Source organism: Aspergillus pseudotamarii, assembly GCF_009193445.1.
Source record: "Aspergillus pseudotamarii strain CBS 117625 unplaced genomic scaffold BDV38scaffold_6, whole genome shotgun sequence".
NCBI classification, from domain to species: Eukaryota; Fungi; Ascomycota; class Eurotiomycetes; order Eurotiales; family Aspergillaceae; genus Aspergillus; species Aspergillus pseudotamarii.
This window is the reverse complement of record NW_022475020.1, coordinates 140,322-167,535: the sequence shown is the minus strand read 5'-3', so window position 1 is coordinate 167,535 and position 27,214 is coordinate 140,322. Positions and strand designations below refer to the sequence as shown.

The 27,214-nt window shown below is 47.9% G+C and overlaps 9 protein-coding genes across 9 annotated transcripts; 4 read left to right on the top strand and 5 right to left on the bottom strand.

Annotated features, from left to right (window-relative positions):
* Positions 1–2,860: 2,860 nt before the first annotated feature.
* On the bottom strand, positions 2,861–3,311 carry BDV38DRAFT_174378 (uncharacterized protein). Its single transcript, XM_032051983.1, has one exon. The coding sequence runs from the start codon at positions 3,223–3,225 to the stop codon at positions 2,950–2,952; it is 276 nt and encodes a 91-aa protein (XP_031917884.1). The 5' UTR covers positions 3,226–3,311; the 3' UTR covers positions 2,861–2,949.
* Positions 3,312–5,405: 2,094 nt separating this feature from the next.
* BDV38DRAFT_236498 (RibD family protein) lies at positions 5,406–6,466 on the top strand. The gene has a single exon (XM_032053467.1). The coding sequence runs from the start codon at positions 5,422–5,424 to the stop codon at positions 6,241–6,243; it is 822 nt and encodes a 273-aa protein (XP_031917883.1). The 5' UTR covers positions 5,406–5,421; the 3' UTR covers positions 6,244–6,466.
* A 1,705-nt stretch (positions 6,467–8,171) lies between these two features.
* On the bottom strand, positions 8,172–9,217 carry BDV38DRAFT_295648 (uncharacterized protein; the record flags this gene model as incomplete). Its single annotated transcript, XM_032062745.1, has 2 exons — positions 8,172–8,617; positions 8,722–9,217. 2 exons carry the CDS (start codon positions 9,215–9,217, stop codon positions 8,172–8,174), a joined length of 942 nt encoding a protein of 313 aa, XP_031917882.1.
* Positions 9,218–10,084: 867 nt separating this feature from the next.
* BDV38DRAFT_278601 (Ribonuclease/ribotoxin) lies at positions 10,085–10,686 on the top strand (the record flags this gene model as incomplete). Its single annotated transcript, XM_032058776.1, has 2 exons — positions 10,085–10,195; positions 10,282–10,686. 2 exons carry the CDS (start codon positions 10,085–10,087, stop codon positions 10,684–10,686), a joined length of 516 nt encoding a protein of 171 aa, XP_031917881.1.
* Positions 10,687–11,198: 512 nt separating this feature from the next.
* On the bottom strand, positions 11,199–14,856 carry BDV38DRAFT_295645 (putative pectate lyase; the record flags this gene model as incomplete). Its single annotated transcript, XM_032062744.1, has 11 exons — positions 11,199–11,799; positions 11,849–11,941; positions 12,009–12,446; positions 12,566–12,767; positions 12,864–12,944; positions 13,399–13,403; positions 13,475–13,927; positions 13,977–14,036; positions 14,085–14,268; positions 14,323–14,504; positions 14,561–14,856. 11 exons carry the CDS (start codon positions 14,854–14,856, stop codon positions 11,199–11,201), a joined length of 2,595 nt encoding a protein of 864 aa, XP_031917880.1.
* Positions 14,857–16,716: 1,860 nt separating this feature from the next.
* Positions 16,717–17,982, bottom strand: BDV38DRAFT_295643 (Zn(II)2Cys6 transcription factor; the record flags this gene model as incomplete). The annotated part of the gene is made up of 1 exon (XM_032062743.1): positions 16,717–17,982. The coding sequence occupies exon 1, from the start codon at positions 17,872–17,874 to the stop codon at positions 16,717–16,719; it is 1,158 nt and encodes a 385-aa protein (XP_031917879.1). The 5' UTR covers positions 17,875–17,982.
* A 258-nt stretch (positions 17,983–18,240) lies between these two features.
* BDV38DRAFT_295641 (RTA1 domain-containing protein) lies at positions 18,241–19,642 on the top strand (the record flags this gene model as incomplete). The annotated part of the gene is made up of 3 exons (XM_032062742.1): positions 18,241–18,822; positions 18,889–19,137; positions 19,194–19,642. The coding sequence occupies exons 1-3, from the start codon at positions 18,654–18,656 to the stop codon at positions 19,640–19,642; spliced, it is 867 nt and encodes a 288-aa protein (XP_031917878.1). The 5' UTR covers positions 18,241–18,653.
* A 1,826-nt stretch (positions 19,643–21,468) lies between these two features.
* On the top strand, positions 21,469–22,373 carry BDV38DRAFT_295638 (class I SAM-dependent methyltransferase; the record flags this gene model as incomplete). Its single annotated transcript, XM_032062741.1, has 2 exons — positions 21,469–21,603; positions 21,654–22,373. 2 exons carry the CDS (start codon positions 21,469–21,471, stop codon positions 22,371–22,373), a joined length of 855 nt encoding a protein of 284 aa, XP_031917877.1.
* Positions 22,374–23,368: 995 nt separating this feature from the next.
* Positions 23,369–26,383, bottom strand: BDV38DRAFT_295637 (transcription factor domain-containing protein; the record flags this gene model as incomplete). The annotated part of the gene is made up of 9 exons (XM_032062740.1): positions 23,369–23,478; positions 23,575–24,008; positions 24,061–24,216; positions 24,271–24,498; positions 24,557–24,689; positions 24,742–24,950; positions 25,012–26,010; positions 26,151–26,233; positions 26,306–26,383. 9 exons carry the CDS (start codon positions 26,381–26,383, stop codon positions 23,369–23,371), a joined length of 2,430 nt encoding a protein of 809 aa, XP_031917876.1.
* Between the last annotated feature and the right edge of the window lie 831 nt (positions 26,384–27,214).

Sequence of the window (27,214 nt, the reverse complement as noted above, 5' to 3'; positions counted from 1 at the left end):
AGACTCGAGACATTTATTATATATATGGGACAGTGTGTCGCCTCTATAGCAGTCTACATAACTGCCACATATAAGACGCGAGTTTAGGCCGTTCTAGCTACGGAGCCTATCCAATTAACCGCGTCTACAGACCGGTTTTACACGTCAAGCTGGCCTCGTGATCGAGAACACCAGCCTGAGCAAGGAATCTCTCTGATTGTTCCTTGACTACCCTTCCATCTTCACTAGTGACGGTGTCTTTGAAAGTCAAATGCTGTCCAGTAGTAGCCTGAGATAGACACGAATTATGCAGTCAACCTAGTTTGAATAGAGTCACCAAAACAGGATTTCGAAAAGTGGCCTATGCAGGCTGAGTTTCATTGGATTTTGTTGGCGGATATATATATTTGCAGCTGACGTCATAATTCTGTTGTTAGCATGCCTGAAAACCTAAATCCAACAAAACCCTAGTAAGTCTTTAGACGTAGTTTCTTGCAAAAGTACCAATGAGTATTCCTGTTATACACAAGCCTTAATACCACTTACAGCAGAGTCATTGCTACAAGAGTAAAAATAATATTTCAGCCACTTCCGTAAGTCACAGAGCAAGACATGGTTACGTGCAAGAAGGTCTGCATTTCCCATCCGTACGCTATGGAAAATTGATCGCGGCCGTCTTTAGTAAAGGTTTCTCAGCCATGCCGCCAAGTTGCCTTTCTCGTAGGGGTTAATGGCAAGGAAGGGAACATACCATGTAGGATTTGAAGGGAGAGTGGGCACGAACCACGGAGGACACTTGGCCCTACATGTGGATTTCCCACCGACGAGACACATGCATTCAACAAAGATTGATTTGCCCTCAAGTCCAGGGTATAGGAAAATGATAGGTGTGATGAAATCATGGACCGGCTCCCAAATTGCCTCGCCAGGGACATGTGACCCTGGTCACGTTTCTCCTCTGTCCCTTGATTATTCTTGTTCAACGTTCAACATTGTTGTTTACCTCAAAATTGAGCTTTGAGCTGTAACAATCACAGTAACCCATAAGCTTATCGACCTCTACATTCAATTAACGTCACGGCTATCTACACATCGCCAGGTGGGCTGACTGTGCACTCGTATATGAGAACTTAAGATACCCATGAGCCCATGAGTATCAATACACAATGTTGATTATGCTAGACGATGTTATCTAACACCGCGAATTGCGTACACTCAAAGAGGATCGCTTAAGGCCGTGGTGGAGAGGACTATAAGACTTATCAGAAGGAACATAATATTGTGGCTCTGAGAAAAAGCGGCTTTAGTCGGCCAACCCGACTTGCGATAATGAGAATCAAGTAGGAAATTAATGATTCAATTTTATACCTTCTCCTGGATTTTTCTACCTGTAGGGTTTTAAACATATGCTCCTCACCACCTGAGGTCACGGGAAGACGCCAAGCGCAGATCAACACCAACACAATTCTTGTTCCTAACGCGACGATCTCCTTTTTTTTTTTTTTTTCTTTCGCCACTCCTTCTTCCCTCTTTCATATCCACAGATGTCTAGTTGAATATTATCGGAAATAATATACTTATTTATATACATATAGAATGACAAAAGATACACATTCTCCTCCTCCCGCTGCATTTGACAGCGCGACCGATCCGATGGAACGGCCACCGAGGAGTGACGTCACTGATAAGCAGTGGGCCGCGAGAGTGATTCAGGTACGGAAAGCGTGTCGGTCTTGAAATTCTCGCCCTAAACTGGTCGTTTCATAGAGAACATATCGCGGATATCGAACGCGACGAGAGTTACAAGGCTGTGGAATATCTGCGACCACGCGTTGGATAGAGGTAGGTCTTGTCAGCTACTGAAGAAGCTCGTTATCTCACCGTGATCTCCCGCCAGGCCGTCAAAGAAGCGGAATGGCGCCTCCTCCATCGCCCATCGGCTCCAGAAGCTACCGTCGAAACTGATAGTTCCGCCCATGCCCGGCGTAACTGGCAGCGGGCGGTCAGTGTCGCCAAACGGGCAGGTGGTGACGATGATCTTGACCAGGAATCCGCTTCGCCCTCCCGGAATGGGACGCGGCAGTCCTGCGGTAACCCAGCTTCGCAGTCTGCGTCTGCTCAGCTCGACTTGCCGCCCGGCACGACGGCGAAAATGATGGATTTGCAGTACTTCCTCGAGTTGGTGGATATGAAGCACCGTCATGGTAGCAACCTGCGCGTGTACCACTCGTATTGGAAGAACTCGACCACCGCTCAGAACTTCTTCTTTTGGCTGGACTACGGCGAAGGAAAAGATCTTGACCTCCCTCAGTGTCCGCGCGACAAACTCGAGCGGCAACAAGTGCGCTACCTCACACGTGAAGAACGGTTGAATTATCTGGTGATTGTGGACGAAGCTGGGTTATTCCGATGGGCGAAAAATAATGAGCGCGTATGGACGAATAACAGGCGGTTCAAGGACAGCTTGAAGGGGGTCGTGCATATCGACGAGGATGCACCGCAGTTCCAAGGGAATACGGAAGCAGGTGACCCGGACTCATTCTTGGCGAGTTCCTCATCGTCCATCTCATCACTTTCGTCATCAGATTACGACTCAGATAGCAACATGTGCGCCAGCAAAGCGGAAGAAAAGTATGTGAACGAAGATTATAAAGCGGTGAAGACGTTGAAAAAGGTTATACATGTTAGTCCGTCGACAGTTCTCAGCAGTATAAGGGGCAAGTCGTTGAAGAAGGAAAATATGTGGATATTCGTAAGTTCCTCGATCATTTGGATATATCCTGTATCCTAGCATTAATGTGTTCAGGTTGCCGATACCTCCTTTCGCTTGTATATTGGGATTAAGCAATCAGGTGCATTTCAGCATTCATCATTTCTCCGAGGTGCTCGCATTGCCGCTGCAGGTCTAATCAAGGTCCGGGATGGACAGCTTCGTAGTTTGGCACCATTGAGGTATATTCCTTCTCGTCTTCAACTTATGGAAACTACTAACCATGTAAAAGTGGCCATTACCGTCCTCCAGCAGCAAACTTTCGTGCCTTTATTCACTCCCTCCAAGATCGAGGGGTCGACATGTCTCACGTCTCCATTAGCAAGTCGTACGCCGTTCTCGCGGGCATCGAGGGATACACCCGAACTAAACACAAAGTACGGGCGCTGCATGAGAAAGTTGACGATGTGAAGCAAAAGATCTTGCCAGGCCATCACAATGAGGAAAAGAATCAAGATCCTGCCCACGCTCAGCATGAGGGTGACTCTCGGCTACCACTGCGCACAAAGCCTGAAAATGAGGTGGAGTGATGACCTACTCGAGAAATCTATTTTACGAGAGAAGCCTTGCGGATATCCCTGGTGAATTGATATCTGACTCTATGGCCTTGGGACAAAGGGCACACAGTGTGGAAGTGCTCCCTCTGATTAACGACCATGATTCCCAAAATTGGTGAGCTGCAACCGTGTGTAGCTTCTTGCAAATTGTGAACTCCCCACGCCAGTCCTTTCCCTACGTGATACTCCCGACGATAGTTGGTGGGCAGAATCTTGCGCAAACGTTCCCTTGTCCGGACCGGGTTTTGGGGGAACCCGTCTCTCCATACAAAGTGGGACACATGGCTGTTTCCCACTGGTCCGACCGCTGTCGTATGAGATTACGGCAAAGGGGAAATTCTATTAAACACGGACCGGAGTATGTCCCAGTTTGGGCACACACAAAGGTCTGTGACTGGGACACTGGCGTGCAATAGAACCAACAGTTGAGTAGCGGAACAGCCGTTATGGTATGCTCCTTAGCAATCTCCTGGCTGATATCAATACTGATAACAACATTAAGGGACCTGTAAAGATAATGGTTGGAGTTTCAGTCTCGTCGAATGTCTAGGTAAAGAGATAGTTGAAGTTCCGGTCATCTGTGATCGCGTTCTTGCAGGCAGGCCGGGACAAGCACCACTTGTCGTTGTCGAACCGACCGATCACGCCCACGAAATTCGCGCGAGCTGCAAGGCCTGTTGCTATATGCCCATACTAGCGAAGGAGCTCTCATGCCTAGACAGAATACCGTTAGCCAGCACTCGTATTGCGCTGCACGCATCCTGCGATGCTATCTCTAGAGTCTCCCTTATAACGAATGGTACGCCTATCGTTATCACCACTATGGTCTACTCTCCCGAAACAGCCGTAAATTTATGTACATCTAGTCGAATTTAGATGTACTCTTGAAGGCACCAAACAGATCGCAGTGTAGCTTGCAAACCACAGAGGCTGCGGAGCCCTAGCTATGGAGATGGTTGGCTACGCCCTTGTTCCATGAAGGTTCGCTGACACAAAAGGATGCAATCAGACCCTTGGCCAGGCAAGAGCAGGATGTCCTTTTTCCAAGCCTTGCATTGCTCTACTAGAGCCCGATACCAGGAGGCACCCCTTGCACAGTCGACTACTCGATGAGAGTGACAGATGACAGTATTCCGTGAACACAACGGCTATCTTCCAGACGATGATGGCATGGCCTTTCACCTCCGCCGAGATGACCACGGGATACGATGGGGTTGGAGGAACGAGACGAGAAAAGACAGACGTGAATTGGAACCATAGAAATAGGAAGAGAGCCGTGCCGAAGAACTTTTGATTAAAGGAATGCGGCAAGGAACTGCAGGGGTGGTCTGAACAGACATGTAATAGCTTGCAATCCTCAGAGATTTGCATGAGTAAAAGCTTCAATGCCTCTAATTAGGAAGACTACTGAGATCTCTAACTTGTGATAATCCTCAGGAACCATACTGCCCAAGTATTCTCCTTCGGAGGAGACGATCAACGCCTCTTCCATCCACTACAACCCGATCATTAGTAGACTGGCATAACCTAACCGTTGTAACCTAGCCATAACCTAACCTAACCGGGGCCGGTTAGGTTAAGGTATAAAAATGTTTAACCGACCTAGGTTAAGGTTAAAACTAGGTTAACCGCGGTTAACCTAGTTCTGCCTGATAAGGCCACAAGGCACTAAACTAGACCTATTTAGGTAGACGGTAGATTAGGGCTATTTTCTGCCAGTAGTATTTTAAGCAACCCTAGTTCACCGCCTGTCTAAATAGGTCTAGTTTAGTGCCTTGTGGCCTTATCAGGCAGAACTAGGTTAACCGCCGGTTAACCACGGACGGTACAATATATATATATAACCTAGCCATAACCTACCGGTTAGGTATAACTGACCCCATTAACCTAACCTAACCTGGCCAAACGCCAGTCTAATCATTAGTAGAAAGTAGTAACAGGTAGTCCTCATAACCTCTCCACATCCACCACGCATCTCCATTGGCCGGAAGTCAATAAAAGTGGGACCCACTCCAATCTCCAGTTTAATCTTATCAAACTCCCCAAAAACCAACAAAAATTCCCCTCACCATCAAACGACTCACCCCAATAACCAAAACAAAAAAACAAAGCAAGATGTCCCGAGAAGCCCTCAACTTCCCCCCCTCAAACCGCACATTTCTAGAACCCCATCTTCCACCTAAAAATGAAACTGGACCCCTCAAACCCAATCTCCCCTTCACAACCCTCACCTTCGCAACATCCCTAGACAGCTCTCTAGCCCTGGCCCCAGGAACCCGGACCACCCTCTCCGGCCCACAATCAAAAGCCATGACACACTATCTCCGCTCCCGACACGACGCCATTCTAATCGGCGTCGGCACAGCAGTAGCCGATAACCCGGGGCTAAACTGCCGCATCGAGGGTGTCGGGGGCTACGGCGGCGAAGGGTTAGTCGGTCAACCAAGACCCATTGTCATTGATCCCCATGCTCGATGGGAATTCACTCGGGAATCGAAGATCCTGGAGCTGGTCAGAGAGGGGAAAGGTCAGGCGCCCTTTATTATTACTTCTACTGGGACGGTCCCGTCTGCTGAGAAGAGGACGTTGTTGGAGTCTCATGGGGGGAAGTTTATTCCTCTTGATCTTCTTGCTGATGAAAATCGGGAGAGGAGGTTGGATTGGACTGCTGTGCTTGAGTGTCTCAGGAATGAAGGATTGAAGAGCGTCATGATCGAGGGAGGTGGGACGGTTATTAATTCGCTTCTTGAACCGGGGTGGGCGCATCTGGTTGATTCGGTTATTGTTACTATTGCGCCGACTTGGCTAGGGCAGGGGGGTGTTGTTGTTTCGCCTAGACGCAGGGTTGAGGGAGGTGAGGTAGTGCCGGCGGCGAGATTGAGGGATGTCAAGTGGTATCCTTTTGGGGAGGATGTGGTGCTTTGTGGGAGGGTTTAGGATGGACGTTTTGAATCACGGTAGCTTAGGGTTGTTGTCTGTGGAGAGTGAGGATATCGGTGCGAGGCACAATCAATCTGTCAGGGATTGGATAAACTATACCTGGCCAACTGTGCATGATCAATAGATGCTTTGTTACAAGCGTCTTCCTTTACGTTTATCATCTTGGTACCATGATTTTTATCCTCGATGTCAAGGTGATGCCACCTTCTATCATCGCATGATTAAATTCACCACGAGGTCTTCATTATCTTAGCAAAGCATGAGGTCCCAGTTTGACCTCACCATTAACTTTCGCCAACCCCCCCCCCCCACGGCACTGATCGCAAACACCGAGACCAACCTTCTCGCAGAAAAGCACTTATAAAATCCTTAATCCATTGTTGAATGTATGAGTGGATGATGGCGCTAGTGACGTTGGAGGCAAATTCGACTGGCCGAGTGTATCTTTCACATCGAACGGCAATAGCTTTGCTACACAAGTAACAAAAATACAAGGTGACTTCCTAGTACGGTCTCTAGAAGTAAGGAGATAACGATACCAAGAGAAAAGGTGTACCTGCGAAGAGGAAAAGAAATCAATTATTGATTGTGATATCCTTAGAGCGGTACAAGTTACCCATTGTACTGGCTATTGCGCTCTGATACCCACGGTGGGTCCAACCCAGGAACCCAGAGCCCAAGGCTAGACCGAAGACCTCAATCCAAACCCAACCCAAGTCTGGCTTTAACTTTTCTGGGTCATAGCAAAATCTATTCAGACAATGCATGTGGTTAAGAGTGTTGAAAGGATCGTTGGCGCAGACCAATGGCTTCAATGGAGTGACACATGTGGAGCTTGCCCTGATCGTGTTTTGTTTTATTTCCATAAGCACTCGATCGGAGAGCCTTCGTTGGACAGTAGCGTGTCCCACCCGAGAATCGGTCGACGGGATGGGCCGAGGCAGGGGCCTCGTTGGGTCGGTTAGCTCCCGAGGTGGTAATCGGCAGCTTACCGATGCTATCGGGTTTGCCGATAAAGCGGGGGTGCGCAGCCAGTGGAGCTTTACAGCTGATGATATACGCTATGCTCTGGTTCCCCATGGAGTACGGGCTGCGTATGGGGTAAAGAATCATAAGACCCAGTACTTAATTCGGGTGACCTGATGATCTACAAGAGGCTGTGTCTTCAACCAATAAACCACTATTATAGTGACTTTAGTCTCTGACTACTAGGTCTGGGCGGGTTGTGCGGTTAGTGGTGGTGGCAGGGCCCTTTACAGATCAGAAATACTCTAGTATGGCATATTGCTGATAGCCATGTTCTGTTATTTTCAGGTATATTTGAGTTTTAAAATACTTTAGCTATTTTTTCAGGTTTGTATGGAGGCTTTTCCTACGCCTTAAATTATCCAAAAGTGGCGCAGGGTCATTGTATTGCCACTGTAACGTCTTTTCTATGGATCTTAATTTCCAGTCTTCGACCTCATTGAAGCTTTCATACCTATCTACTGCCTGGCTTGTAGCCATCTCAGCATTCATTAGCCCATGTTGTTTTTCATAAAGAAGCATGATGGAGCTTGGCAGTGCCGATCCGTGATCCTCTATTTTAAGGGAGTGCATACGTACTCCACAGTATCATCTAGGGATCCTGTTACCATGCCACATGTGTAGGTATACGTAGCCCCCCTTGGGGGCCAAAATGCTGTCCTGGGCACTCCGCCATTTCACACCGTTGTATACCTTACATGTCATCTTTACGGCCTCAACTGCGGTCTGACAATCAACCGCATGTTGACAAGGGTTATTTCTCCATTTTCCTTCCCGTCTGTAGACATGATAATTCTAAAGCAATCTAGCCGCCCATAACAATAATTTACAGAATCATAATGTATAATTCATCTATAGCTCTCAGTGTATTCTCTTAGGCTGATGCGCACATTTTGGAGCTATACAGAACCCGCTACAGAGCAGTCTTCTGTATCTAAGTTTACCATCCGATCAACAGCCGATTTGGCAATCTGTCGGACTTCAGGAGCGAATCTATTATCGCCTGAGACACTTGCCAATCGAACTTTCCATTGCCTCCATCTTTCAAAGCTCCACATCGCTCTGGAATCCGACTCCGAAACCTTCTCCACCGCTTTGCACTGCCGATAAACGTATGCTCCAGTGTCTGGCTGGAGAATCCACTGCACCCCGCCAATCACATCTCCTGAAATCCTGCTATCGGCTAGCAATATCGACTGAGGCAGAATTCCTTCCAACGAACAGAGGAAGCTGCAGTCAACAAAGCCCAAGGCTGTAACACGTGCCAGAAATGATTGCCAGTTGCGCCATCCTATCTGCATGTCACTTCCGAGGGTTGCAAAGGTAGCATATGGATAGCCGCAGTCTATTTAGAGTGCGCAACAAGAAGACAAGCAGTTAGTTAGTCTCATCGGTTCAAAACATCGGTACCATTGAGTACAAAGGGGCCTGTAAAGGGAAATAATGTACCTTCTGCTTCCGTACGGAAGACCTCGGTCAAACCCAACCAGCTGTCCCCGAACGGCCACAACTCGAGCATGTAGTACCAGTCTTCTGGGGGGTCATTGGGAAGATAATTAGGGACTGCATGCATAGGCATAGCCCTCAGGGCCTCCAGGAATTGAATCAGTCTGTCCTGACCAACATGGCCCGGTGGGAATGCCGAACCTAACCGCGCGAAGGATTCGAAGAAACAAGTAATAAGGCCGCTGGGGTTCGGTGCTACACAAGACGGGTCTTCTGGCGAGGGTACGTTCCACGGGTCTGGGTATTTCTTCCGCTCTTCAAAACCCTTGTTGGCTTTCTCAACAATCCACTTATCTAGATCATTGGCGGCCTGATCAGGGGTGGTTTCTCCCCCTACAAGGGACAAGAGCAAGTTCTTGAAGAACAGGTCCTCTTCATCATCATGGGGCCCAAAGAGCTTGATATCCAGTGGCTGAAACACTTTGTTGTCGGACACCATGTTGTAGGACGAGAAGGTTACCTTTGGGCTGTTCACTAGCTCAGGAGTAATTGATTGATGTAAAAGTAGTAGAACCGCGGCAGCAATGATGGGTATATCTGATAGTGTCACGTGGTTAGAACGGAAGTTGATTTACGGCCGACTTTCTAAAGGTGAAACAACACGATCTGCGGACTCGCGCCACGCGGAAGTCCTGCTTTCAAGATCTTTCTGGGTCTTGAAGCTAATCCAACTCAGGAAGGTGGTATGGGTGGGGGCGTCTTTCACAATCCGATTTATTGTTCACTCCAAATAACAGAAGCTAGAACTAGATCGGCGCTGTAGACAGGGGTAACACATGGAGCCATGCCGATAATACTGAGTTATTATGCCCCTTGCAGCGGTTCACATTGAACCCCAGCCGTGCAGATCCCAGCGGGATTGCCGATAAGAAACAGCGTTGGTATTGTCATTACACAAACTTTCAGCATATCAATCCTGATGCAGAGGCAATGTAACATCCCATCCAAATATACGAGACTTTAATCTGAGCAACCTTCAAATCCTAAACCTCAGACCGTAAAAGTACCCCAGTAGAGCATAGCGCTTGTTTTTGGCCCCCATATATCTGATGATCAATGGAAGAATACTCAATACAGACCTACAATTGGCTCTATAGGGTCGTAAGAAGGATATTCCGTACATCCTGCAACTTGTGCTACAGGTGGTGAGTAACAATCTAAACCAAGATAGACCGATAGAGAATAGCATCTGAATGGCATATAAAGTCAGCTACACCCCGAGCTCAACCTCAATGCTAAAACCATCAACAGAGTACTTCTCGCTGGTTAGAATATTCCTTATTTGATCCCAAACGCATCAACCAAAATGCAGCTCACCAAAGCGATCCTGGCCCTGGCTCTCATTGTATCTCCCATCTTTGCAGCGCCTACAGATGTCGGCGAAGAAATCGTCAGCACGAAGCTGGAAGCGCGGAGTGTAAGTTCCTCCCTCCTATAGTCCATCTCGCACTCTCGCCACTACGGCGCCCAGGATGATGGCTGACTTTATGTTCAAATATATAGCCCAAGGTTGTGTGCAAGCCAGAAAAGAACGCAAGCAATGTAAAAGAATTCGAGGTGGATGTTACAGAGGCCGAAAAACTGGCTAAAAAGATTGGGTGGAAAACCGACCCTACTAAGAGCGACTACCCACATCCCTTTGGAGACAAGGAAAAGCTCTGGGCGAATATTCCTCTGGAGGCGAACAAGTGTAACAGCAAGACGCGTATGCTTGAGTACCCAGTCTATTGGACGACGTCAAAGACCAAGGAGTGGGACCCCAAGAAGAAGAAGAAGGAGCAAAACAAGACTCCTATCCGAATTGTCTACAGCAACTTGAATGGTGCTCTTCATTACTGTGGAGCCATGATCCATGAAACAGTGTCAAAGGATTTCTCTGGCTCTGGCGACTTCATACTATGCCACTAGATGCTTGCTGAGGGTGTCTGGAAATTGCAGCATGGTAAGATTCCCCGAGCTTGCTTTCACTGTGCACCCATTGCGCTGGGCATGCAATAATACAATTACTGACATTAGGAATATTATGTAGGCTTTTCTTTCATGCACAGTCCGTGTAAGATGCAGGGATGGTGACCATTGATTTGCAACTTTGTGCTATAAATGTCTGTTTAAGCTCTTCACCGCGATAGGCATACCCTGCCCTTGTATTCTGTGACTTGTACTATGTTCTTCGAGATCATTAAGTTCGCTTGTGGCTCTTTTAATTAAGCCATTCTTTTTTGGCTCTGCTTTTATCTATGTATTTCTTTGGCTAGAAGCACGTTCAGAATGTCATGAGACACTAGACAAGAGAGCAAATACATTATCTTTAGTCGACCCTCGGACCAGGCCTGCATCTTATTTGTGATCTGGTTGTAGCAGAATGCGAACTAAACTATGTGCTTACCGGATATTGGGCATTATTTATGCAAAGACAGAGGTCAGTTCCAAGAATTCTCCCTCCCAGGATGACCCTCACGCAACCTCGACCCTAGCCCATCCTGAAAGTAATTCTCTCTGGCCGATCCACCCTTCACCTCATAATCATCCCAAATAACCCCCCTCCTCCTCAGCTCCGGAAACAGATACTCAATCATATCCTCAAATGTCCCTGGCGAAACCGCATACGAGAAGTTAAACCCATCAACACCTGCAACATCAACCCACCGCTGCAGAATATCCGCCACCGTACTCGGCGACCCAATCGCCCGAGGATGGGCTCCACCCAGTGCTAATTCCTGCAGAACGCGACGTTTCGTCCACTTCAGCCCGTTGGAGTTTGGAACAGTTTTCGACCAGCTCGAGATCAGAGACTGGATTCCCCCAACGGCAGTGAAAGAGAAGTCCTCGTCGTCGTCGAACTTGGATAAGTCGTTGCTGGTCCAGCCGCCGAAGAGCGTTGCTACGCCTTCGAGATCGGATTGGGCTAGATACTCTTCGTATTTGGCTTGGGCTTTCTCGTCGGTCTCGTCGACAATGACGAGGATTCCGGCGATGAATTTGATGCTGTCTGCTGGGCGACCTACTTCGGCTAGTTGCTTTCTGTTGTTTGTCAGTGTCGTGTCTGGGGTAATGGGGTTTAATATCGTACCGCATGTCATCTACCACTGCCTTGGTTTTCTCCGGCTCCAGGCCAGGTAGGAACATCACTTCGGAATGTTTGGCAGCGAATCGCTTACCAGCGCTACCAGAATACCACATATGAGCCATCACTTTCGTAAGACAAAGAGAAAGGAGAAAAAGAAACTCACGAAGAAGCCCCCGCTTGAAAAAGCAACGGCGTCCTCTGCCTCGACGCAGGCAACTGACTCGCAGCCGTACTCTTGAAATACTTCCCATGATGCTCAATAGCACGCACCTGGCTAGGGTCACTATAAACACCTGTCCTCGGATCTTTGACGACAGCTCCATCACGCCACGTCCCTTCCCATAGCTTGTAAGTAAGCTCCATGTACTCGTCCGCACGCGCATATCGTTCGTCGTGAGGAATCTGCTCGTCCATTCCATATGCCTTCGCTGCACTATCCAAAAATGAGGTGACAATGTTCCATCCCACGCGACCGTGGGTAAGGTGGTCAAGGGTTGAGAACTTGCGAGCCAATGCGTATGGCGAGGTTTCGTATGTTGTGGATGCAGTTATGCCGAAAGAGAGAGATGTGGTTACGGAGGCCATTGCTGAGATTAGGAGGCTGTTGGGATTAGTGGTACATTCATGTTGCAGTCGTTTTTTCTTTTGCTTTTTTTCTTTCTTTCTTTCTTTTTTTCTTTTCTCTTTTTATTCTTCTTGGAAAGAGGGTAGAATGCTTACAAGGGATCCCCAATAGGGAATTGCGCCCCCGATAACAACGCAGGCTCTCTATTCCCCGGACCTTTATACACATCGTAGATCCCAAGATGATCTGCTAGAAACAATCCGTGGAATTTCCCTTTCTCCAAAACTTTCGCTAACTCAATCCAATACGACAGATCGAGGAAATCACCAGCGCGATCGTCCGGATGCTTCCATAGCCCTAATCGAGACAATTCGTCAGCGCGCAACAAGAAGATATCAGGAGTAGACGGGTGCGGGGTAGAAGAGATGTATTCAACATAGAATAAGCCCTTACCGGGCGATAAATGTCCAGGCGAAAACATCGCAAAGGCATTGAGGATCCATGATTTCTTTTCTGTGGTTTTGGTCATGTTGGCTTGGTTGTTGGGGTATAATGTGAGAAGTCAATTGAGGGCAAGGGTAAATTGATTTTATGAGGGGCTCTAGGGTACCTTCTTATACATTTATGGACCATATCGGACTTCTGTCCGTTGTGTGTTTTTGGAGTGGGTGGTGATTGTGTTATTGTGTTGCGTGCTCACGCCATCGGCAGCCCATCAAGTGTTTATTTGGCCTCGGGATGGTATCAGTGTTTTGGTGCGTGGAGGTGCCCCGCATGCTGAGAGGATCATTATGCAGAATTTAGTATACCGTTTGACGCCAGCGAAGATTAAAAAAGTATTTTGGAGTCGTAGGCTTTTACCCTGAAACGGCAGAAATGAAAAGAGCCATAAAGGACAATTCAGGCGAAACATGCATCGGGATGGATGGGGAGGTACTACTGCAGAGATGTTTCTCTAAGGACCTTCTTCTGGGAAAGCTCAATAGACCTCTACTATTTCAGTCAATTAGAAATACGTACATATAGATCAAACAAACAGTCGAACGGTACCCGAGTATATCTACCAAGCCGTCGTAGCACCAATTTCCTCCCCAGACTTGGGCAACAAAAAGTCGCTAGGATCAATCGTTCCATCTGCATTGCGCGCTCCCTGCACTAGGGTCGCATCAACAGACACAAAGCTACTGTTGCTCCAAGATTCGTTACCGTCCCATGAGTTCTCTGTGGACACCTGCTCCTCGCTCAAGGAAGTAGGAGACTCTCCATTCTCCGCCGCAATATTCTTGCTCAAGGTAGCCACAGCCGTGCCGAACTTGAAGCCCACCTTGGCATTGTTCCAGGCCGTGTTTCTGGTCAGGGTGAAATCACCTGGTTGAGAGTTATCGGTGAAACCGTCCTTGGAATTTCCGAACGCGATACAGTTGGTGATAACGTGGTTGGCAGGCCCGATGTCAGCATCATCACCGCCACCAAGCTTGTAACCGTTACCGTCACCTTCAAAGGGTGAGAAGCCCCATCTACAAATATTAGCGTAACTCCTGTCGGACAGAGATGGATAATCAGTACCTGTTGTATCCGTTGCCGTACGAGATGGTGTCCTCAATCGTCACGGCCGACTTGAATTCCCTGCGACGGTTAGCAAAAGCACTCCGCAAAACACCAATTACTGCATACCATAGGTCCAAGCCATCATCGACATTGTTCCACAATCTCGCGCCCCGAAGGATGTTGCCTTCACCAGAGCCCTCCTTGCAGGCAAACCCGTCAGCGCTCTCTCCGTTCTTGCGCGGGTCCCGATTGAGGTATGAGTCAAGGTAGTAGACACTGTTGTTAGACGATGCGCCTTCGAGTTGGAAACCTATGTAATATATTAGCATAGCTTTCAGACAACTATAGCATATATGCTACGTACCAGTTTCATAGTTCTCCCTCGTAATAATACGCTCGTAGTGGTTGTTAGAAGAATCACGCGCATAGACGCCATATGGCCCATTAATCAATTCAAGGTCATAGAACTCCCAGTACTCGGCATCTTGGATATGCAAGATTCCTCGATCGCCATTGGCAAGCGATCCATCCAGCTCCGCCGGGGTTCTATTTATCCCAGTAAGTCACAGAAAGCAACACCAAAATAGAGAATCATAACATACCCCGGAAGTTCCTCCCCATCAATGGTGACCTTTTCACCGTCATAAGCCCGAAGAATATACGGAGCAGATGCCGTTCCACTCTTGGTGATCTGAATGTTGGTCGTTGGTGAATAGGTCCCCTCACGAAGATAAATAGTAGAACCAGCTGTCGCTTTATCAACCGCCGATTGGATGGACAGAAGAGGCGCGTCGATCGTTCCCGCAGCGGTATCTGACCCAGATGGGGAGACGTAGATATCGGCCGCTGCGCAGAGCGGAAAGACAGCAGCAAGTGCGTATACTATATGGTATCTCATTTTGCCTGAGTCTCTAAGTTTGCGGCATACTAGACAGGAGAAACTACTCGGTACATAAAGGCGTGCCAAGGCTTCCCTCATTGCTGGAAAATCCAAGTGGCTCGGAGATTACATGTCTAGCCAAGCATGTCGATCGTTTCATTCCCGGGGCGGGACTTTTCACCGGCGTTTCACGGTAAGGACGGAACTGCTCGGCAGTGAGTTTGTCGTCGGTTAACGAAGATGATAAATTGCGCCAATGGGTTAGCCGGTCGGAAAATGACTCTTTTCGGGACCTGTCGCATGGTCTCGTGGAGGTCCGAGAAATTTACTTCACCCTTCTATTTCCCTCGATTTTCCTGATAGGCCTTGTCATGGGGCTTCGTTCGGTTTTGTGTCATTTCAGCTCTGCAGGCTTCAAAGGCATATGGAGAGGGTAGCAGATCGTTGTTAGCCTGCTCTTGTATCACAGTCCGGCAATATCCTCTAAGAGCAATACTCATCAAATCCGGAGATCCATCTCACAGCCTCATGTCTTTTGTTATATAAGTACCAATTCATCCCTTTCCGTTAGCTCGACTATGCTCTGTATAGACACTTCCAGTGTCACGTTTCCTCGATAGACAGGTGCTTCTTATCATATACCGCCGGGCATGTATGCCACGTGGTCCCACAAACCCTGATCCAATCGCTCCCCGTTTTCATGTTTTAAGATGAATGCTGCGTACAAGATATTCCTGGCATAGATACGTGAGCCTAAGGTATGGTGGTGGGTGCACATCGGCCTTGCAGGTAGCCTGTATCTCAAGCAACGCATTCTGCCATTGCTCAAGTGACGCATAGAATATGCAGCCTTGTCCAATATTACCTACTATTCTTGTCTCCTGACATAAAAGATATGATGACCAGTAGATGCCCTAAAAGTCAGCTTCTAGAGATTCCTAAGGTGTCCGGTCATTTCTGAGTAGTCGAATTGGATAATTTCCCATTCCACAAGATATGCGTGTGAGATGTGACAGCATGAGATGCATAGCTAGTGGAGGCTGTGCGTTGTCAGATAAGCTTTCGATGTAGACCTTTAGGTTTGAATTGTCTCGATCCTCTAGCTCAAGTTTCAACCGGGCACCGTATATAAGTGGGCTTACCAGCATTACCTCGATGCACTAGTTGAAGTTAAAGCTAGGATACCGTTAAAGATCACCCAAGTGTATAGACGCTTGTCCCTCGGAAGTTCACGTATGACCTGCTTGGGTTTCGGGTTGATCGGCCAACGGTTTTGTCTTGACCTCTGTGTGAAAGTATCGAGAGATTTCACAAGCTTGTAGTGGTAGCTTATGGTTTGGTCAAGATTAAAAGCCATCACTTACTGAAGCCTGATCCGAGGGATTCATAGGGAACTGGTAGCTAACTATTCTCTCGGCAGATGCCAAGCTGTCTATGCTTTTCCTGGCCTAGTGTAGACTGTCTTGCGGTAGCTTGTCATATGCTAGTCTGGGTTGGGTATAGCCCATGCGGCACAATAGCGACTTTGTATACACATGGTCACTACTGACACGCAGCAGTTGTCAGCAAATGTCCTTTCCTTTTTCCTTCCTTTCTTTTTCTTTTTTCTTTTATTTCTGTATATGTCTAGCTTTTATTTTACAATTATTTCTATACAAATAAGAAAGCAGAAGAAAAGTGAACATCGTTGTGGAAGCAATAAGCAACTTTATCAGGAGCTGTGAAGATAATATACATCATCAAACATATTCCAAATGCAACGTCTAGATAAACGTCATACATTGAGATTCACAAACGAGAAATGGCCGCTAAATTCAGCAGAAATATGTATGCATATCCAACGTAAATTCTGTAAGACGCAGGTCCCGAACGATGCATTTATGAACTCACAGCTGAGTCACCTCCAGCTGCTCTTTCCGCTCTATCTGCTCTGAGCAACTCCAAACACCGTGCCATTTTCGACTCTCCCTCAGTACCCAAGTGTTTCAAAGCAAGATTCACTAAGAATTCACCCCAGCCATCTAGCCACCACTCGTCCTTTAACAACTCCAACGCCACCCCATAGTGGCCGAGTATCACGAAGGACGTCGGTTCTCCTTGCAGCAGGAGGTCAAGATAATCTGCATGCACCATGACAGGCCACGCCATAAGGGCACCCGGATCTTCAAGAGTAGTGCACCGTCTGAGCACGTCACGTAAATGTTCGAAAGACGAGGAAAGTGCAGCGCCCACCTTTTGATCATGCGACGAAACGTTCGTATGTTGCTCTATGATCTCCTGTAATCGATTATACAGCTCGTGAGCATGCTTCTTTGCAGACGCCTGCCGTAAATTGCGACCCGCACCGAGCAACTGGCGCATTTCACCTTGTTCGATCCAGGGACGGGCTTGGCCCACTATCGATCCCGCTCCGCGGACCAACTTGAAGACTTTAACCACGTCACTTTCATCGAGCATATCCGAGGAAGATGCTGGATGTTCTGCGGCGTAAGCGAAGATGACAACAAGACACGAAAACGCGAACAGGGCATGACAGTTTTCCGATGTCACGTTACTGAGGAGCGGTGTGCATAGTGATAAAGAAAGATCGTTGTGTCTGATGGCCGCTTCTGTGTATTTGCGGCGGCGATCTGCCGGGCATTTGTGTCCAATATGCAAAGCCGAGACAGCCAGTAGGCTGTGCATCACGAACGGATACGATAGGGCCACATCCGGGACAGTAATGCGAAACAGGTCTTGGATTGAGTTATTGTGCGCTAAAGATGCGGCTGTGGTCGTGTGCCAATGGTGTAGGAGTTCGAGATCCAGCAGGGGAATTGTTGAAGCGGAATGCAACCCCGGACTAGGGCTACTTGACTGCGGCGGAAACTGTTGCGGTGGGTTTATGGGCAGTGGTGCCTGGCTAAGAAAGGCACAGACGATATGCCTTTTCCGACAGTAACCACAACTAGGGCGAGCTTCGTCACACTTGATTCGACGCTGTTTGCATTGAGTGCAACCATGGTGGGATTTGGTGTGAGACCGTCGCGAGGGCATGGCTTCGATCTGTTCTACACGCCTTCACTGCTAGGGTGACAGGCACCTCGCTTGAAGAAAGGGTCAACGTCAAATCTGCCTGGCATCGAACGACCAGCTTCCAACAATGTGGCTTATCAGGGTCGAGAAGTGGAGACGGGGGAGTATCAAGTCCATCGATACGTCGGAGATTCTTCGAAGGAGGCCAATTCTTGGCATCAGCCTCGTAAACTATGCCTCCTCGGGTATGGCTTTCGGTAGTGGGGATTTCTTCGCTTGCATTCCCATGAGGCAATTGGTCCGCCACAGCACAGATGGGTCCTAAAAAAGTCTAAGCCCTGCTCAGGAGAGATTGGCACATTTTATGCTTCATGTCCACAACGGGAACGAACGGCTGCTGCCTACCATGAAGGATCCTCTATTCATGATCCCTCTTGATCCGAGACAAAAGCATTGGCTAATCCGGCATGGCCCAACTTAAGGTTATTCCTCCATATGGCCGTTGTGAATCAATCCCCAGTAGAGTGTGCAACTACATTCTGCTGACCCACTGAGGCCCACAGTTCGGATACGCATACGCGATGAACCATAACCCCTTTAAGCACCTCTGGCGTTCTCTTTTCTACATCCGGTATAGTTTTCGAGATCGTGTTTATAGTATTCTATGAAATTTTCTTTTTTTAACGACCCCAAATATGTGGCAGGAACACTCCTCGACCTTTAAATATGGATCCAGTCAAGCTCAAAGAACTTCAGTCAATGAATCCATTAACAATAAAAATCGGTTCACTTGAGGCAATATGACAGCACTACAACCCCGAGACGGCTTCAAACTATTCTACTATGACCCATCCCTTGCAGCAGCAGTAATCTTCATCATCTGTTTTCTGGCAACCACAATATTACATACATACCAGCTTTTTCGAACAAGAACGTGGTTCTTCATACCGTTTCTGTTGGGTGGTTATTGTATGCGTTGATCTCAACTGAGTCTCTAGTACACCACGACAGATTTATGCTGACACTCAATTACAGTTGAATGGGTAGGATATGTTGCACGTGCCGTGGCCTGTAACCAAACGCCCAACTGGACACTTGGACCGTACATCGTACAAGCCGTTCTGACTCTGGTGGCGCCAGCCTTGTTCGCAGCCAGCATCTACATGGAACTGGGCAGAATGATCGTCGTCCTAGGCGCAGAAAAGCACAGTATGATCCGCGTCAAATGGATGACCAAGATCTTCGTGGCGGGAGATGTCTTGTCCTTCCTTATGCAATCCGCCGGTAAGGCGCATAATGGCAACATCTACTTTGATCACTCAGCTTACGCTCGATACTAGGAGCCGGAATGATGGGTGTAAAATCCAAGATTTCTGAGAATGGACCGAATATTATCGTCGGCGGTCTTGTCGTCCAAATCATTTTCTTCGGCTTCTTCATGATATCATCTGCAGTCTTTCATATGCGTATGAACCGTGATCCTGTAGCGGATGGCGGTGCTGGCTTCAACTGGCGACGCCTTCTTTATGCGCTCTATGGTGCTAGTGCTCTTATTCTCATCCGGTCCATCTTCCGTCTTATCGAATATGCGCAGGGAAATGGTGGGTACTTGGTGGCGCATGAGTGGTTCATGTATATTTTCGATGCATTATTGATGTTTGGAACGATGTTGATCTTCCATGTCGAGCATCCTAGTGAGCTGAATGCGTGGTTAAAAGGCAGTGGCGTTGTCTGTAGGGGCATAATTCGATTCGAGAGGATTGGGGGGAGTGGCATGATGATGTCCTAGTTTCCTTACACTTACTTTGCATTGAAGCGATAGATAATTAGACAATATTGCCGGATACGAACGGCATTCTTTCTCTAAAGAAATTGATACTCGGTAGGAGATTGGCATAAAACCCGTGCTTCCGTCTGCAAACTGCAGTACTTCTTTCTTAGTACATCGCAACTTGTCGTTTAGAAAGTGGCCAATTACCACTCATTGTAAATAATTCCTTCAATAATGCCTGACTAGGATCCTCAAAGGTGAGGCGATAAACAAAGTCCCGCCCTTTGGTGATCATTCTGCCTTGTTCGGATGTTTCAGGTCAAGGCTTGAACGACAATGGAGAAACGGTAGTCAGCAACGGATGGGCAGAGAGAACATACTGGAGAGTGCCAATCTACTATTTAATCCATTATGTTTCAGCCTAGTACTTTCATACGTCAGTAGCTGCAGACTCCGCAGTTATCACTCAACACAGAACACATAAAGACCACTAATTGCCCACCGCCTCTACCAGCCCTAACGCAACTAATGACCTCACCCTACCTGATTGAATTATCACAGCGACGGAGGCACAACTGAGTAACACATTGAAGAATGACCTCTACTACTACTAATCCTACTATATTAACGATCGAGATATGGGAAAGCCCGGACCCATCCACCACGACTACTCTTTCGTTCAAGCTGGCAGAAGTAGATGGCAATCTTCATCGCCAATACATACAGCTAGGCAATATGATCAAAACCGTCGACGACCTAGATAATCTTATCGTTAATCTACAGGCAGTAACTTCACAAGAAGGGCTCGGCATAGAGCCCATGAGTCTGCAACTACAGAACTACAGCATGGCATGGAAGAAGGGGGCTTGGAAGCATGACATCTTCGTCGGCTTGCCAGAGTGGGGCTTCGTTCGCATCAAACGATGTTATGACATCGACACCTTGAAAATACATAGCTTCGGGCCAACCTTTACCTCACCCAGCTCAAAGAGCAACCCCGCGTTGTCAACGCCATCAGGCGTAGCCGATCTCGCTGTGTCTATGTCATAACTGGTGTGGCGGAGGCATCTGGCACAAAGGTTACTGTGTGTGACTGTCGGTTCAGGAGATATGGTATAATCATTAGGACACGTCCGTTTAGCCTCTTTGCAGGTCGTTGCCTGAGCATTTCATGTCCAGATAGCTTGGTGGGCCTGATCTAATACCTATTGGGTATAGCTTACATCGTCTGACACTGAAGAAGGATAAGCTTTTTGCGGAACCAGTCACGGCTGCATCCTTTCCTAAGAAACTGCTTTCTTTTGATATCGACCTCCCTTTGAGTGTGAGTGACCAGAGCGCAAGTGATACGGATTTGTTAAATGAAACGGAATAGAAGACGTTGGGGGGATAATTTACAACGAGTGCCAAGAATATATCTCTGAATTTTGTTGAATAGTTTTCTTCTGAATAGATGGAAATTTAACATGAACATACCACGAGTATTGACGACTCTTTCTACAGCTGATACACGGTCAAGAGGGTGAACCACAACCCCCGAGCCGAGACATCAGCTTGATTTCTACCGAGTGGATTGTGCATAAGTAGCACTAGAACAAGCAATAAGGACCCACGCATGGGCCCTGTACGTCCCCTTTGATTGGTCAGTAGCCAGAGTAAGCTCAATCACTGCGCGTCCTTATCAGTCTAAGAAGAATCAATAGGTCGCCAACCTGTTACCCTCTTTCGCCCCCACGCTGGCCACATATATCAATTCTCTGGTTCGCACCTTCATCTGTCTATCGGACCATTTTCTTCCAACCTCTTGTCGTTGTTCCCAGCTTCTCACCTTCAACCTTTTGACCATGGAATCACCGAACAGCACGCCAGTGCCAACCTACCAAAAGAACGTGGAAAGCATCAATGCTGCAGCCCAAAGCCTTCTGGAAAGGTACAGCGGTCTTTCATCTGCAGAGGTCATTCCACATGTGCTGTCACTGGTATGTCCCCCTAGCCCATTCCCGTGCCTATGTAGTAACCCTTCTATCAGCGGGACAAAGCCTTCAAGGTCTACCACTACCCTTGCATCGGTCAGATGCGCTTTCTAGCCTTCAACTTCCCCCGTATGCCATTCTACCATCGAGTTTTGGAACGTTTACGAACAGATCCATCCACCAACTTCCTCGACGCCGGTTGCTGTTTCGGACAGGAGATTCGTCACCTCGTAGACCAGGGCATCCCTGGCAAGCAGCTCTTCGGGTGTGACCTCGAGCAGGTATTTATTGACCTCGGATACGAACTCTTCCGAGACAAAGACCATCTCGAAGCGACCTTTGCAACGGGTGATCTCACCGCAGACGATCCCGCGTTCGCAGGGAGCCCGTTATCCCAGAACCTGTCGGGAAAGATCGATATTATCTTCGCAAGCTCTTTGTTTCACTTATGGGACTATGACACGCAGGTCCGGGCTGCGATTCGTCTGGTTCAGCTGTGTCGGGACAAAACAGGCGTCATGATTACTGGGCGCCAGCTTGGGAGCCGGCTGGGTGGCCATTACCCCATACACGGCGTGGATGATAAAGCCCTGCACTATCGGCATAATGTTGAATCGTTGAAAGGGTTCTGGCGCGATGTTGAAGTTGCGACCCAGACGCGGTGGAAGCTGGAGGCGAGCTTCTTTGTGGACGATGCGGTGGAGCAAACGAAGAAAGTGGTTCCGGATTATGATAGTAATGCGATGATGATATGCTGGTGCGTGACTCGAGAGTGATTTTTATTTTGAACTAGACATGTTATGTTATGCTGTTGGGGACCATAGAATAAATATTCAGATCTATATAGCGCCAAGATTACCAGGAGTCAAAAAGATGTAGATAGTGGGTAATGTAAAGGAAATCTGTTAAACTGACACTGGACGTATATGTTGCCAGAGCACCAGGTCTTTCAGTCGGATTTGAACAGTGCATGCAGAGACATAACGGTAGGCCCAGTGTATAGTACCAAGCAATACCACGCAACTGACAAGTCGGTTTAAACCCGGAATTGCTCCAGCGTACCTCCCTGGTCGCACCAGTCCACAGCCCTAAGGGACTACAGTCCAAAGAAACGCGCTTGGCATTGGACACAATGTCCGAATCTTCTCTTTACAGCGCAGCTTAGTTAATTATAGGGTCCAGCATCGAGGAGACGATGTTGCTGGAGGGATATGTCCCCTTCTGAGCCTACCTGACTGATTCACACAGGCACATTGGAAGAAAAAAAGGGATCTGTCGGAGGTTGCGCCTCATAAATACTCCAGAACTGGAGATATAATGGGGCAGATCGTCTTTGGCAACGCTGTAGACCATATTTTGCGGCTAGTCCTATTTCCCCTTCGAAGTTGTATATCCATTGCTCAGTCATTTGGCTAAAAAGGCCTGCGGTTGAGTCACCTGACTGATAAGATAACGGAGTTTGATTCCCGATCATGAGACTGGCACGTGACTCGTGCTCATCTTCGACCTGAAACCCTTGAGGAACATATGACACCTAAAAATATAGAATTCGCAGGATATATTACATGTAAACTATACAAGTATAAGGGTAGTAGAAGTATACCTATGCTGATGTTTGTGGATGAATTAAGGTTAGGTCATGCGGAGCACATGGTTCAATTATATATATTCATTGTGTTCAGAAATTCAAGTACCATTGCCGAAGATAAAAGGGAAGGAGAAGATGAGAAAACGGAAAACCATTAAAAACAAGGATATATCCATGTTAAGCTTAAGGAGACATATCCTGCATCGTCTCCGTACACAACCAATCCAACTCCACCATCATATCAGGATCAATGGGAAACCCACTCCCGGCCGGGTCAAACGCGCGAACATCCTCTTCACCAACAAGTACGCCAGACTCATTTGAACCAGGATCAGGCTCGGTTGATATACGGGGTTTTTTGGAAGTCGGAAAAAAGGACTGCGATCGACTTTGTGACTGAGACACAGCCCGCTTCGCAGAATTATACGAACGGACCCGCGATTCCCATCGCCGCTGTAGGCTTATGAGAAAGTTCTGGGCTCTCTTGGCACTCTCCCATGATATCCCGAATTCCTCCAGTGCACGGAAGCAAACGCTAAGATAAGCTGATATCTCTTGATCTCCTTCACGTTTGAGGCTTGCGATTGTGGCAAATATCAGCATCAGTGCGGCGGAGCAGGTGATAGAGACGGCTTGAACGTTCATGCGACGGAATGTGTACTGCGCTTCGTAGAGATGGAGCAGTTGGGCGATGGCGATTGCGGATTCGATGCACATCTTTCGAGCATGGACGTGGCCTGGGCCTTGGGGTGGTTGGGGTTGGATGTAGCGTTTCGAGATCCAAGGGCGGTGGGCGTGGATAATGGTCTGGTGATATTGCATGCTGGTTTGTATGTCAGCATACGTAATTCAGATCTGGTGTTCCTTTGGCTTACTGGAGAAGTAAGATATGAGGCAGGACAGGGGCATCTGCGTTATCAAGATCGATTTGAAGAACCTCGGGAAGGTTGGCTTTCCATTTTAGGAGTCGGTCTGTGGTGTTCTCGTTCAAACCCTGAAGAATACGTTTTGAGACACGAGAGCATCCATAACTAGACTGGTTAGAATGAGACTGTTCAATATCTATTACTTTTAGTGTGGCTTACAGGATATGGCCTAGTGGAGTCATGATCTCACAAAGCTGGATCCGATGCTGGCTAAGAAGGTCGACTGGGTCTGGCACAGGAGCTGCAAGACAAGCAGGTGGTGGAGACGGAAGACCGTAAGGGACCCATTTTCGGTCATGCTCTTTCACTTGATGGCGACCAGGCTTGTTGACTGTGACATCCTCCATATTGATGCGGACTGGTCTACCGAGGAAGAAGCCCCACAGGCTTGTAGACAAAAAGCATCAGTAAGCATAACGAGGAATTGGACGAGAGGTCGTCTTACTGGTCCACAGTGTAAGTTCCCCAAAAAACGGTGCGACGTAGCTCTGCCTCAGCTGCGTTAATCGACCCTTGAGTCACATAGTGGGCCGTGTCAATGTGCAACCCCAAGTCAAAGGCCAATCGCATGGCCATCCCTATACCAGAATGTCAACCGTGGAACTCCATGGCTGGTGATTGGGTGCTTACCGCTATAGAGCCACCCTCTAGAGTTCCTCTTGCATCCAACGTCGTGTGCGCTTAATACGACCATCGCCTGAATAGTTGCCAGAGTGGGTGAGTCCAGCTCAATCTCTAGAAGTGCCTTCGCCCGGTCAGCGAAGAAGTCAGACACTGATCTAGGATAGGTGATGAAATCGGGATGGTATCGCGGCTCGAATGCCGCTCCAAGGCAGCACCTTAGAAAGTTAGCCAGAACCGTTCTCATCATGTCGGTGGATCTAAATATTAGGTACTTACATAGCGTTTGTCAGGGCCTCAGAGTAGTAAGGAGTTTCCTCCAGTTTCGTGCGCCACTGTTGCCGTGCTGGCTCGTACATCTCCCTATCGACCACCTGAAACAACGGGTTATGCCAAGTAAAATAGAGGTTTATCAGGTGCTCCTCAAACCCCGCGGGAATCTCTTTGTTAACGCCAAGGCGATCCAACACATCTGGTCCATCTTGTCGAACGGTGCGATGGATGGTGAGATTGTCCGGAGTAGGCATCCTTAGCAGATTAAAATGGGATGTTGGACCGTAGTAGCGAACATGACCGTCGGACCCTATTTGTAGGCTTCCCATCCTGTCAGATAATTGGGTGACTAGCTCCTCTACACCTTCACTATCACTAAGATTGTCGTCCTTGGTGGAAGTGTCATGTTGGCGTCTCGGCTCATTGCTCAGTAACTGTTGGATGGACAGCGGCAGTCGCGTCGCAGCAGGCCGCGGCTGTGCTATACTTTCTCGATCCCCATCTCCATTGCTCGAATCTTTATTCCGTGATGGAGAGTTGCTGATCCCGCATGGTGCTTCCTTTGGAGATTCTGTGTTGATCTCAACAAAGGTATCGTCACTACAGTCTTGGAACAATGAATCGTCTGACGCTGCTGGTAGAGAAGCGGCGATTTCGGAATGGGCTGGACCCTGTTGAACGTCTTTGACGACTTCTGGGAATGTCATCAAGAATAGGTTTGGGTCTATAACGTCAGGGTTCAAATCCTCGATGAAGCCATGTTCAACTTCATTGTCTGGTGGTTGGTCCCGATTAGCCTTAGGGTCCGGGACGTTCCTGGGATTGTCCTCAGTTCGCTTCAGCGCCGACTGCAGACCTTCCATTCCACGCGTCTGTAGTAAATGTTGTAAAGCGGAGTCGTCCTCGTCAGACATCTGCGGCGGTTGCAGCCCTTGGTCATTAATAAATTGACATAGTTGCCCCACTCGATTTACTAGTAGATCGACTGCAAGGCGGAGCGAAAGCCTAGATACATCAGATTCATGCATATTAGAGGTACAACCAATGGGAAACGTTTCGTGGGGACACTATGGATCGGGGATTAATGGGGCCAGTGTCCTCTCTAAAGTCACAACGGGGAAAGCGATGCTATTTTAGGTACGTACTTTCGCTTATCAACTCCTAGCTGATAGTGGCATGGTCTACCTTTAATCTTGCAATGTGAGCAAATGGGTTTGGTCCCATCACACTGTTATTGAGCCGCCGGATTAACATAATTGTCTGGATTTGAACCTGGAATCAGGTTTCCGGGTACACGAACCTTTATTTTACTCTCACGACAGGCCAAGCAGGCCGTCGTGACATTTTTACGTTTGTGTGATTGCTTTGTGGGTGTCATACTGACAGCTCCCTATGGTCTCAGTTCTTTCACTAAAGTGTATGGTGGTATGGCGCGAAGAAGTCAAAAGTCGAAGTTGTCTGTGCTCGGGATTCTGTCTCCGGAGCTCGGCATGTCCCCTTCGGCCCCGCTTCCGATCGGAAGCAAATGAGATCATATCAGATCGACTCCCCGGCATTTGTACTTGCAGATGCAACCCTCATATATGCCGTAGGTGTGATTGGTTTACGGTTGCAGTTTGCTCTCTGAATAAATTAGAATTATCTTTACATGATCACTTCCAAATATCCTCGAATATTCGGAAGGTGACCGTGGCCGTTAATTGAAACGGTGGAATTCGGCAACCCTCCTTCACTACTAGCACACTATACTGAAAGGCCAGCATAAAGATTTTATAAGGCCGAATAAAAGCGACCACGTGCGGTGACAGGTTACGGAGTTGAGGGATTCTTTTCTACCATGGGTTGACCGTTCTTTGTCATGCAGCTGAAAAGGGAGGACAAACATGAAAAGGAGGAAACCAAAGGAAGAATACACGCACGTCTGATGAATATTAGTAATCAATAATCCTGAGGTGAAACTCAATCTAGGGCTGGAAATGCCATAATCATACGGCGTACATGTATGCACAATGAGGTAGGGCTAACTATCTAGAGATTTGTCTGACCAACGCCAACAACGCATTTACTCCACTCTAACTATTCCACATTTGGTCGGATGCGCCGCTGAGATCCAACAAAGTGACCAACTAACTGTAAAGTTTGCCAAGTGCTTTAGGGCTGATCTCGTGGCGGAGCACTTTTTCATCTCGTATAGCTCGCTTGGCTAATC

Excerpts from the sequence above, each read along its gene's own strand:
- BDV38DRAFT_236498 (XM_032053467.1), top strand. The coding sequence starts at position 5,422 with ATGTCCCGAGAAGCCCTCAACTTCCCCCCCTCAAACCGCACATTTCTA.
- BDV38DRAFT_174378 (XM_032051983.1), bottom strand. The coding sequence starts at position 3,225 with ATGCTGAGCGTGGGCAGGATCTTGATTCTTTTCCTCATTGTGATGGCC.